The sequence below is a fragment of the Falco punctatus genome (assembly GCF_963210335.1).
Source record: "Falco punctatus genome assembly, chromosome: 5".
NCBI lineage: Eukaryota > Metazoa > Chordata > Aves > Falconiformes > Falconidae > Falco > Falco punctatus.
Genome location: NC_137584.1, coordinates 70,097,039 through 70,110,613, shown reverse-complemented (window position 1 = coordinate 70,110,613; position 13,575 = coordinate 70,097,039). Strand labels below are relative to the sequence as shown.

The 13,575-nt window shown below is 35.3% G+C and overlaps 1 protein-coding gene across 4 annotated transcripts in view; it reads left to right on the top strand.

The window, feature by feature from the left end:
* The window catches only part of GRIK2 (glutamate ionotropic receptor kainate type subunit 2), a 454,658-nt gene that overhangs the window by 157,167 nt on the left and 283,916 nt on the right, over positions 1 to 13,575 (top strand). For all 4 annotated transcript variants that reach the window (XM_080390031.1, XM_080390033.1, XM_080390030.1 and 1 more), the window contains 2 exons: positions 2,154 to 2,321; positions 6,405 to 6,662. In XM_080390031.1, the coding sequence (XP_080246157.1) occupies positions 2,154 to 2,321; positions 6,405 to 6,662 (426 nt within the window). The remainder of the gene's footprint in view (positions 1 to 2,153; positions 2,322 to 6,404; positions 6,663 to 13,575) is intronic.

Here is a 13,575-nt window from a genome sequence, read left to right as displayed (position 1 = left end):
TCAAATACATTTGAATAACTGCTTTCCAGATGCCTTAGGAAAACCTATAAAATCTATCTTAATTTTCATAATGTGCATGAAAACTTTTGATTTTCCTTGTCTCTCAGTATCTGTACTTGCCATTTATTCACTAATTCTTAGCTTTCTGCAGCAATTTTTTAATATTTCCCCAAATCAAAATACGATCCTCCTATATGTCACAGCTTGATAATGTTTAGATGCTGTAAGCCTTAAGCAGCACAAAATCTTGTCTATCAGACTGTGTTTTCCCAAACGAAGCACCTCATTAATTTCAAAAGCAGTAGGTTGCTTTTCATGTTAATATTGCATTATTGTGCAAATAAATGTAATTTTTTTTCAGTTTTAAAGGTGTACTGGGCTTATATTTACCTGAATCTTATCCTACCTTTTTGCTTTAGCTTCTGAACGATTGTTAATATTGGTTACTGATTAGATAAACATTCAATACCTAATCAATTTGAATAATTTCCCTAGATATCTACATTTTTCATAAGCATCTGCCTCTCCCATCAGTGCCTCATTCTCAGTTTTAAATTACTAACGTCACATCTCATCTCAGTTAGTGCCTGTGCTTTTAAATTAAAGTTATTTGAGCATCTGCCCCTAGGGTTCTCACCAGGAATTTAGGGGCTCATCTGCAGGAAAAAAGTTACCACCTCCATCCTGTAGTGAGGAACAGGTTGGGAGAGGCAGGAGGTCTGCAAAACTGAAAAGCCTTTTCATATTTAATAGTAACAGAAAGGGAGAGTTGATAACTAAATAACATTCTTTTTGCTTTAGAAATGGTTTATCTACTTGACTGCTCAACAAAACTGTTTATAGACTGTAGTTCGTGAAGTTCAGTCTGACTCAGCTCCAGCACATTCAGATTTGGAGAGCTTCTTGCTGAGAAGGTAGCAGAGTGCTGAGTAAATTTATTTAGACAATACAAACCCAGGTAGCAATGTTACTTTGGAAATGAATAAGCACAAGCTAGAAGAAAGCAAATGAAAAGCATTGCTTGCACAGATATGATATCTGGCTTGTAATTAGCGATCCTCAGATGATGGCCATTGGCTGTCCATTAGTATTGATGGATGCTGTTAGCATGAGGACCAAGAGACCATATGGATGCCGACTGTTTTTCTGATGCACTCCATGTCACCATAGTAAGGACATATCTTCATATAATTTTTATTGACACCGTATCTTTGGCCTTTCCAGTCCCAAGAATAAATGGTGTTACTCCAAAGTATGTATAAATTTACATTTCATGGGCAGTGATATCTCATTAATGAGAAAAGAACAGCTGAAACACAGCACTGTTTCAGAAATATATTTATTTGAGACTGAGGCTGGCTCAAAAGTGTTCTAGAAATTGCCTACCATTTGAGGCGTGTCCTGCTCTGGCAGTATGTTTTGTTTGGGGATGCTTTTGTTGCATGATAGAGCTTATGCAGAGTGTAGTTGCTTAGATTCCTGTATTTGCTGAGGTTGAGGTTAGCATGTACCTGTGGCTTAGTGCAAAAAAGCAAAATTTGAATCGTTTGGTCAATGTATTTATCAGTTCAGGCACAGTCATGCTAGAATATGTATACATGTTCGTTTTTGGAGGCAGTTTGGCACATCTCAGCTCCTTTATAATGTTGCATTTCCAGTGAGCTCTTGAGTTGATTATAGCTGTATCACAAGTCTAGAACAGTAGAAAACAAGAATCCAGAAATCTCCCTCCCCTTTGCCACACACACATAGGTGATGGTTGGTCTTAAAGGGGTAAATGTAATCGTTTTAGGTTTAACTGTGTAAGAGAATAATTACATATTCTTCATCCCTCTCCTATTTTGCTTTTAATAGTGTGGTTAGTTTATAATGCCACACTCTTTTTATTCACAATAGTAAAATGAATGTTGTATTGAAAAAAAAGCAAACAGGTTTTCTTTAAGGTAAGTTTGATTTGTCGCTGGGTTATTTATGGTTTGACTCACACCTCACCAAAATCATGAGGTAATTTCATGAGTTGCACTGTATCAGGTTTATTAAGTTAAAAATTTCAGCCTGATGAATCTTTTCTCAAAGCGATGATTAAACATGTTCTTATATGCCAATTTAGCTTACTAGTGGTTTGGTTTTTTTTCTTCTTTCTCCCATACCAGGAGGCATTTTTGAGTGTGTGGAATCTGGTCCAATGGGAGCAGAAGAGCTAGCCTTCAGATTTGCTGTGAACACAATCAACAGAAACAGAACTCTTCTGCCAAACACCACATTAACTTATGACACCCAAAAGATAAATCTCTATGACAGTTTTGAGGCATCAAAAAAAGGTAACCTTTAGCATATTTAATTTTTTTTTTGAGCAACTAAGAGTCACTTGATTTATCTACCTGAAAAAAATGTCTGTCCAATAAAGCCATATGCAGTAAGATGGTACAATGAAAGAACTGCTTTAAAGTAAAGACTACCCCTTGAAGGCTGTATTCTTTTGTCACATTTTAAAAAATATTTATATTGTCCATGTCTTATTATATTTATATTTATTAATTATAATATTATAATTATAACTATATAATATAAATATGATAATGTAATTACAATAATTATATTGTCACCTTTGTTCCCACAGCCCCTGTCTAAAAGCTATTTCTTTAAATATTTTAAATCTGAAATAAATTTTTCTGAGTTTTGTGACTACAGTTTTTTGAGACCAGCCCCTTTGGAGTAAGGAAACACAGTCTCCAGACCTTGTTCTGGAAAACATCAAGTGCCCCCAGATTCTAGTAAGCCCGGAGGAAGGCTCCAATTCAGTTTTAAGCATTCAGTCCCTTTAAGTACTTCTTCACAAATGCCTGTAACATATGAATGGCTGATATGTGTGAGGTGTGGCTTCAAAGGGGAACAAGTAGTTGTAATTTTGATCATTTAATGTCAACACAGCATAAAAATAAGCCTAAATATTAAGTCTGTGCTTAAGAATATTGTGATCAGCCAAATGTCTAGGCCTGAGTTCAGCAGTTTTCCCCTTACTATAAATGATCTATTTAAAGAAAATTAAAAGCTAAAGATAATTCTGAACACTTTTTCTAAATTTTCAAATCATTGATTCTCACAAAAACTGAAGTTTTCAGATTGCTTTACATTCAAGTCTATGACAATAGATGCAAGTTGTACTGCATCATTGCCATATCCTAGAAAGTACAAGCCCCAACAAGTTCAATATGTATTTATAAGAGAAAATACAAAGCCTGGTGTTAGAACTCAGTAGGAATGAATTTTGCAGTTACATGTCCTTTAAAAACATTTTTTATAAACTGAACCAATTTCATATGAATGTTAGCCTTAACAATAAATAAGAAGGGTGAAAGAATCCAAGATCAACCTACATTTCTTATGACAGGTTTCTAGCCTAAATTTGCAAGGTGATCTGGTCCCAACATGCCACTCCCAAATGTTGAACACTGAAAACTTTATACAATAAGGGGGTTTTGGTGTTATGGTGGGCTAAGTTGAATTAAAACATTTGATGCCACATTAGAAATGCTACACATGGAAAAGGTGCTGTGTCAGGATGAATGTACATAAAGAACATCTTTAAAGTAGAATATAATGCAGATTTTAAAAGTCAGTTTAGAAATTATGAGAATTTTTCTTTTTTGCTGTAACATATAGAGTTAATCTTGCTAACCTGTTTTACCTGTTTATTTGCTAAATAAACAAATATAATATCAACTGTTGTTGTTAGATATGAAAATAGATGGTGTCCATATTCGTACAGAAACACACACAGCTTGGTTATTGTAAGATGCTTTGATTTATGAAGAATATTGTGGCCTAAATATTTATGCCTAACTACATGGTTTCTTTGCAAAGGAGAGTGTGTGGAAGTAGAAATATGCAAACAACACTTTTAACAAAGTATTTTTGAATTGTTATTCAGGTGTTTTGGATGATGGATTAATGCAGGTTCAGAGAGAAACTACTTTTCCCTTTCCATCTCTGCCAACAGTGAATAAATGGGCTGATCCCTAATTCTGGCCTCTTCTTCCTATTGTCTTCCTCATCTTCCAAATTCAACTGCTTCCTGACTCCAGCACACATAGTCCTGTGAAATTTAATGAGACAGTTTCTTTTCATTCCCAAGGGAGGATGTAGAGAACAGAGAAATTTGTTCCACAATCTTTAATTCTTTAAGCCTTTCATGAGACAATGCAACTACTTTTAGTCCTTACTTGGGGTTTGCTTGAAGGTGCAGGCTAGCCCTAATATTATGTTGTTAATTCTTAGTTAATTAGTTAATTCTTAGTTAATTCTGAAGTTAGGATGGCAACATGCCATTGATTGGATATATTGAATAGATTGTATATATTCATTGTTCCTAGTTGCATCTTGGATGAGAATGCAACTCTTTATGTGTAGCTCGTCAGGCTGTATCAAAATCTGTGTAATCTTCCAGTGCTAATAGCTTTTTGCTTCATCAGTTCACAATACAGCCAACTACATTTGTGCTGACAGGTGCTTTAGTTCAGAATCAAAGGCTAAAGGTTAACACAAAATGGTTCATTTTATTATGATGGCTCCACAGCAGAGTTTTAACAATGAGGTTTAAGCATTTGACTCATTTTGTGGTTCATGATTATGTCTATTAGTGAGCAGGCAGGCACTGCATCAAAAATAGCCTGTTTAGACCTCTTGTTAACACATACTTTTGAAGTTGAATATAGATGAAATATTAATGGATTTTTAAAGGTACTACATGAAAGAGCAACCTGAAGGCAAGACGATATTTCCAAGATACTGTTTCAGTGAAGAATAATGTAAATGGAAACAAAATATTCCTCAATACACTAGAAAAATTGGTATGCATCTGATAGATCCACTGCCATATTAAATCATGTGTGAAAGCATTGCATTATTCAAATCTCAGAAACGGGAAAAAAAGCCCATTGAAAAGCCATCTGGTAGCTATTGCTGTTGTTAGTGATCCCATTTACTGACATTTGCATAAAGCTTGTTGATTACTCTTAGGAAGGGCAATATTAGCATAAATGTTTTTTTTATCAAGCTAGTCATTTAGGCCCTGATCTGATGCTCAGAAATGCAATGGAGATCCTGCATGTATATGAGAAGTTCATTTAAACCACCGGTGTTCTGCAGTAATAAAAAGGTGTGCCAGCACAGTTTCTGGAATGCACTTGAAAGACAGCAATATTTTCATCATGTTGAAAAGGATGTGCACAATAAAACAATTACTTTTGACTTGCTGAGAAAAGTGATGCAACAAGATGTGTTGTTTCTAGTGCTTGTTTCCTCAGCTGTCAGGAACATTGATGGTGGAGTAAAAATATTAATTAATCAAACCTCATACAAATAATCACATCTAGATTGGATTAGGGAGATACTTTTCATACTTCTCTTTACCAAATAGGTTGTGTTCTTAGAAGACAGAATCTGTTGATTTTCAGAACAGCATACTCACAAAGGTTATGTCTATGGCAGTGACCTAAATAGGAGCAGGGCATGGGCTGAAACACCAGTCTGCAGCATTGAGTAATTTTCCTGCCTTCTTTTTGGCATGTCTCAGCTAATATCCTACAAGGTAATACTGGAGCATACTGTGGGAGACCAGAGGCTGCTAATACACAGCATAGATAGGGCCACTCTGTATTGGAAAGAGGAGACTTCAGCTGCTTGAATGCAGCAGTATCACGTCAGTGACTCTCAGGGCCAATTTTATCTACTAATATAGGTGTAGCAAAACTATTTCCAGTGTTTAAAAAGGAACACAGATTTTTTTAATTTTTTAATTTTTTTTTAACAGAGAGCAATTTAAGTTTCTTTTAAGGAAAATGTCGACCTTTAAAATTTTCTAGTCAACATGCCTGCCTTTCAGATTCAATGAAATTCAAATGTCCATTTCAATGGAATTAATCATTTGCCTGCTACTTAACTAGAATGTACTTAACACATAAAAATTCTGAGTAATTAAGATCTCAGTAGAAATAATGTTGATTGATTGAGGAAGAAATTAACACTTAAACAGCCTAGGTTAGAATACTGTCCCTTATGGCCCTTTTCCAAATGTAAGATGCAGCTAAGCATAAATCTCTTCTCTTGTTACTGCTTTTTAAAAGATACACAATTGCTGGCCTTTGTCACTTCCACTGACAGAAGTGTTTATTAAACATAGCTGAGCTCTGTTTTGATATTAAGTGTTGCTATTAATCAGCTCATAGTGAAAGCTTAGAAATGTATTCTGAAGTTGAAATCTGTGTGTTACACAAGAAGGGAGCTCTGTCAGCAATACAGTTATATTTCATGGAGTGCCTTTTGTTTAATGTGAATTGTGCAATACCTTCTGGCACACTGCCTTCTTTCCTCTCATCATTGACAGACTTCTATCTCCTCTTCAGCCTGCGATCAGCTGTCCCTTGGGGTGGCTGCCATCTTTGGACCATCCCATAGCTCTTCAGCTAATGCTGTGCAATCCATCTGCAACGCTTTGGGTGTTCCACATATCCAGACCCGCTGGAAACATCAGGTGTCAGACAACAAGGACTCCTTCTATGTCAGCCTCTATCCAGATTTCTCTTCACTCAGCCGTGCCATCCTTGACCTTGTGCAGTTCTTCAAGTGGAAAACAGTTACTGTTGTTTATGATGACAGCACTGGTAAGGCTAAATCATTAGATTATGTATAGATGTATTCACATGTACAAAGAGAGGGAGGAGGGGTGTCACTAAGCATATTTATTAATTTAAGAAATCTTAACTAAATTACAATAATTTCTATTAGCAAGGTAGTATATAACAAATAATATGGACTTAGCATAAGTATTCTCGTAAGTATGCTTCAGTTGCTGAATTTTGTGTTTGAGCTCACAGCTGTCAATAAATCAGTCATGTTTACCCACATTTTCTGCAGTGTCTTAACAGTTGCTAACAGCTTTATCTTTTGCTTTCACTTAAAACTTAAGTTCTGAAGAAAAATATAATAACTTGAAAGGTGTACTAGTGTGCCTGGTGAAATAGAAGACCTAAATTCTAGTGCTGTTTCTGGCATTAATTAAGTTAGAAAACAGATGCCATATTATTTGGAATTTCAGTATCTATTTTTTCAGAGAATCACAGAAGGAGCCCTGTTTTTAGCTGCTAGGAACTGAACCCAAAGGAAGTTTGGAGGCTTGTTTTGCAGATGGTTTACATGAGTTAAGAATGAACTTCCGACTTTCCAGCAGAAATATACCAGTTTGCTACCTTTATCTTACTCACCCTAAAGTTTGTTTTGCCCTTCTGTTTTGCCTTGACAGTAAAATCTTTGAAAAATGCTTTAAAAAATTAAGTTTGATTTGAGGTCTATCTAGTGGCAGTCAGAAATAAGACCTTGGTAAAAGGAAAATCTGACTGTAACAGAAGATACAAGGAAGGTACTTAGCCAAATGAGATATATTTAATTTTCTTGGAAATGTTCCTAACTTATTCCATGCTGGTTGAACTGTCATTGGCAAGAAAAGAGCATGGTGAGCCTCAAACCCTTCTCATGGTTCAGTGAACTGGAAGACAGTTGATATCCTTGTTACATAATGCTACTATCCTTCTAAATCTGAAATAAAAAAATAAGATCAAGAAACAATATGTTATGTGTGAGGCTACCTGCAGCGAAAACTCACTCTGCTAGATAAACAGCAGTTACAGCAGAACAGAATGCCTGCTTAGTATTTAAGTTCAAGTAAGATGTGTGTATAGTTATCAAAAGGTGAAAAGGGAACAGACATGGCAGTGCATAAAGTTATAACTGATTTTTTTTCACGCTTTTTAAAAAATAACCAAGACAGTGAAGTTTAGAGGCTGCCTCCCTAAAAATTTGTTGGCTGATGTCACCAAAAGCCTCAGGTAATCAAAATTCTGATTTCAAGTTTGGCCCTACAGACATAAGGCAAGAAATAGCTAGCTTGTTTATTAATGTGTTTTGATATTTTTCTTGTATTATTGTTCTCAGATAGGACAGGAAGTAAAAAAAGCCTCACATTTTGACTAAATGATGATTGAAAAAGTAATCTGTGTTCAGTGAAACACTTAAAGACTTAGGCTTACTTAAACTGGAAATATTTCACTTTGATTTAAATTGCTTGGAGACTATTTTTACAGTAAAAGAGTTACCTTTTAAAACAGGTCTTTTAGTTAGAAAAGTCATATGTTTTAACATTTTGAAACTGTTTTGCTCAATATTTGCAAGTAATTTTCTCTCCTCCTACAAAAAAACAACCCCAAAATGAACATTTAATGTTTAATGAGCTCTCTAAACTCAATGTTTTCTAAAATATATATGTTGTTAACAGTCAAGCTAGCCCTGATTTCATAAAGTAGGTTTTGAAGTCAGGATGTAAGTAGAAAGAGGAATGAAGATGAAAAAGAAGTTTTTGTTGTGTTTGTTGTGATTTAAGAGAAAAAAAGAACATAAGGAAGAAAAGAACGGTTTATTTAAAAAGCATAAAGAATCATTTCAGGAAATGTTCACTTTATGTTTCCTTCTGGAGTGGCTCGACCCTTCACATTATGATACTGGTTGTTCCTGGTCATAAACAGTCATCCCAGCTACAGCAGATACAGAAAAAAAAAAAAATCAGTTTTAAAAAGGTAATCCTCTCTCTTTTTGTGACCTTTGCTGTAAATAAATTTAAACTCTACTTTTTTTTTAAGACTGTCAGTTTCTCTTTGTTAGTAGCATCTCCTATGGGCATTTCAAAGACTTCAAAAGCAGGACACTGCTGGGAAGTCCACAGCATTGCTTGCCTTTGAAATACATACGAGAACAACTCTTAGCTATGAGAAACTAAATCTTAAAGAAGTAGAGTTTAAATCTTGTTAGAGCTTAACTGCAAACTGGTGTTTTTTGAGTCAAGGGGCAGGCAAAGACGAACCTTTTGGAAGGAAGTAGTTATTTCACTTGAGGAAGAAACTATGTCCTGCCATAAGATAAGATAAATATTCAGTTGTGAATGTAGGGCTGAAGTTGAATATGACAGTTTCAGGTAATATTTGGAAACTGTGTTGTAAGACTCCTTGTGCCATTTAAGACTTAATTTCAAATCCATTAAAATGAAGGCAACAAAGCCAAACCCGTTTATATCTGTTTCTTCCATTTGGTCAGTGATTCCTTAATGTAACTTGGATATCATTCTTCTTTCCCCCTTCTTCATTTCTTCTTTAATCACCCAAGTTTTATTCTTCTTTATTAAAAAGTTGTTTAGGATGGTAATGCATACCTTATTTCATGATAATTTTAGTGTTGTGAATTCCCTTTATCTGAATGAACAATTCCCAAAAGTACACCCTGTCAAGACAATCATATGGTGGTACAGCAGTTACAGTGATAATTCTTTTAAATTGCTAAAGTTAATATTTTTTGGGGGACAAATTTACTTTATGTATTTCTGTTATTATTTTATAAGCATGCATATAAAGGGAGATGTACTTTTATTATAGACAGGAGGAAATGGTCGAAAACATGCATAAACTATATGTGGATTCTTCTGAAGATAAATTATAGGGGTTGCCCACATGCCAAAATCCTGGAATACTGTAGGTCCACTCTGAGGGAATTTTTTTTTTTTAATTTATTTTAAAAAATGTCTTTATATCTTAATTTTTAAGGCCAAGTTTTATGAAGTCTCTAAGGAATTCTTAAAGCTTTACTTCTCTAATAAAGGAAAGATACCCCACCTGCTTCAAAGCATTCTCATAACAGCTGTGTCCATATTCTTCATTCCTTCAGTACAGGATATGTCTTCTTGAGTAAACACAAATGGGAAAAGCTCTGTGGTTATCTGACACTCTCCAGTCAGTAAAAGCCCATGTTAACTCTAGTGTAATTCCCAGGAATGCACTGGAGACTGATATTTCAAGTGTACACTTCGGCTGCCTCTTGACAGCACCATGTCCAATTGTGTTCAATCCCCCAGTTATGTGACCCTGATAGCAGAGCATTTTCCTGATAGTATACGAGACACTCAACAGAAGTATAGATGCAGCCTTCCATAGTGATTTTGTGTGCATTTCAATCCTTAGTGTGTAGCTTCCTTCAAAACATCCATATGATATGTGCAAAATAGCCACCAGCTGTATTTGATCTGGATCCAATTTGATCTGAGATTGTGTGGTATGAAGGTGATACGGAGAAAGTCAGTCCATGTTTACAGCTCAGTTTGAAATAAGAAAGAATTCTGGAATCCCAGGCTCCCTTTCCAATAATGAACATCTGCACGTCTAGAAGACTACCACAAAGAACAGCCATTACTGGGTTGTATCCCGCAGTGGCGTATTCTCCCTGTATTGTATGGGGAGGGATAGCTGTACAACTTGCTACTGATATGAGACAAGACATAAAGAAGTTGCTTTTCATGCACTATGGGTAGCAACTAGACCATGTTCCCAACTTTCCCCAGCTTTATGATATTGAAATGGCTAAATCAGAGAAGATTAACCTATGGAGGATGGCTATGGCTCCTCACCTTAAGTCTGGACCTCAGAATACTGGGTTGTTCTGTGCTAATCAGATCTGCCTCGGGTTCAGGAGCCTGTAACGAGGCAAGCAAGATAACTTGGCACACGAGAAAATGAAAATTATGTCATGTGGAAATAGGGACAGAGATGCTTCTAAATGGATATGATCAATAACACAGGAGAGAGCAAAGATTGGGTTGAATACAGAATAAGAAACAGTCAAGACTCTACAAAAAGGATGAAACATGAATAAACTAGAAAGGTTAATTCTATCTTGTCTTGGTAAGAAGAGGTGCAGTTTGTTACAGTGAGGATAAGGTAATAGAAAAGTAATAGAAATAAAATGAATATAATAGAAATAAAAATGAGCATAGAATGGGCAAAGGTTTTAATATTATAATAAAGCCTTTTGCCCTGGTAGTATTTTATGGAGTAGGCATTGTGACAGTAGGTAGATGAGTCTGTTCTTTCAGGGAAGAAAAAAATGTGTAAGTCCTTCTGTGAATCTGTGTTTGAATACTCCTGCACCTGACTTTTTTTGCATTAAATTATAGCTATATTCCACTTCCTTCTGTGATTTCCCTTTATTTTAGCTTCTTTTAGCTTTTTTTTTTAAGGTCGTCCATCTGCTGTACAGACAAAAAAATGGAATGAGGTTCTAGAACACTTTTCTTGCTAGTCTGAATATAAGTATCGCTTCCTGTGATCATTCTAAATGGCAAAGTATACTCCTTTTAACTAGAATTTTCCATTAAAAAAAACCTAGCAGGATGTAATAAGACGTTGTTTAGCTTTGGTTTTTTTCTTTAAAGTAATTTATGGTCTCTTTGTTAATTAAATACCACTAAACTCTCCCTGGATACTAATTAAGTCCTTTCAGATTTACAGATTTGCTACAGTCGATTGTCTTTAAGAAAGAAAAGTGGAAAAATGGCAGTATGTTCATCAGCTGCATGTCCTAATGGTTTTAATTGGTCTCAAAACAGTAACTTAATTTCAAGTATGTATTCTAATCTCTGTGCTAAAGAAAACAGACTAGGAAAATTCTAAATAAGTTTGTGAATCTCAATCTCAGAGAATTTGAAAACAAAGAATACATGAACAGTTAGATGTCAGGGCCTTTAAATTATAGTGGCACTTGTATTGCCAACTAGTGCTTTATGCAGATCAAGTTGATATAAACAGGGTTCTGAGTTTTTTTTCTTAATTAACATTTGTTTTGGTCTTGGGTGAATGAGTATAAACACCAAAAATCTGTCGTATCTATGAACAGAAGCCAAAGTAAAAGCTGGAAAAAAACAGCTTCAGAAATAAAAATGTTTTGTGTTGGTCTTCAGTATTGAACCCTGTGCTTTAATTTAAATGAAGGTAAAATAAAGATGCCATTTACTCATATTTTTACTGTACTATACAGGTAGCATTGATTTTTAAATAAAGCTACAATTTTTTTCTTGGGACCAGTGTTAAAATTCACATTATCTTATTCCCACTGTATTTAAACATTGCTGTTAATGCTCACTTTGAGTATTGTTTACAGTTATGGTCTTCACAATTTAAAAAGAATGTTAAGGTACTTGAATGTGTCCAGTGTAGAGCAACAAAACTGGTGAAAGGGCTGGAAGGCCTGATGCCTTATGAGGAGCAGCTGAAGACACTGAGTTTGTCTAGTTTGGAGAAAATGAGGCTGAAGAGTGACCTCAGGTCTCTCTACAGCTTCCTGAGGAGGGGATGTGGAAAGGGAGATGCTGGTCTCTTCTCCCTGGTATCCAGTGATAGCATGCATGGGAATGGTTCAAAGCTGCAGCAGGGGAGGTTCAGACTTGACATCAGGAAACATTTCTTTACTGAGAGGGTGGTCAAATACTGGAACAGGCTTCATAGAGAGGTAGTCAATGCCCCAGGCCTGTCAGTGTTTAAGAGGCATTTGAAGAATGCCCTGAATGTGCTTTAACTCTTGGTCAGCCTTGAAGGGGTCAGGCAGTTTGACTGGATGACTGTTATAGGTCCATTCCAACTGAACTATTCTATTTTATATTTCACGTATCTTATTTCCAGACATTTTATATCTTGTGGTTTATTGTGCGTGTGGTTTTTTTTTTCTTCTTCTTTTTTTCCCTTATAATACTAATAAAGAAATATTCACCTTTGCAGTTAATATAACTTTACAGTAAGGGGAATTAAATATCTTGGGGGTAAAATAGATGTGGTGTGATTGGAAGTGGGCAATATTACGAAAGGATTAAGGAAAAAAGCTTGTAAGTGATTCAAAGTAAATCAACTAGGGAGAAAATTTCCATTTAAGGAGAATATACATAGTGCACTTTAAAGATGAGAAAAGGTGTTTAAGTGACTTTAGAGGACAGGCAACTGAGAAGGAGAATATTAAAGGAGATGGTCTGAAAAGGCCTGCTTGTCTGTTTTTTATAAATGAATTAAGCAACATCTCAATTTATGTGGAAAGCTGTTCTTTCTAAACACATCTGTATAACTAAGGTCTATTCTTAGAATGAGGAAGAAGGAATGAAATGAGCTGAGAATGTTGCATTTGAACATTTGACAGTTGATACAATAACAGCACATTTCACCTGAGTTTAGATGCCAAGACTTCAATCTTGGTGATCTGTAATAGAAACTTACAAACTGACATGGCTGGCATGTAATACAATATATTTCAGGTTTGAAATTTTGATATAGAAGGGTAAAGTTTGTTCAAGAATAGGTGACAGGCAGAAGCAGGGAGACTTCTTAAAGATAATCTGGGTTGCTCAGTCCACAATACAGTAGGAGACATCTGCTGGGAGCAACAGTGTAATTATTAAAAGAACGAAGGAATACTGTTACTGTGATTTGCATTGCTGTGGATCAAGATCTGAAACAAACCACTAAAACATGAAAATTAAGTAGCAAGACTTCACTACTGTTTTTAGAATCATCTAACAAAACTAACCAAAGGCAAAGTTTTAATATCAACAAATATCTCAAACTAAGTGTTTACTGGGAAAAGGAAGATAAGAGGACACAGTTCTTAGATTATTCTTAAGAAGATATTATAATGTATATTGACTTTTTAAATACTGAAAAT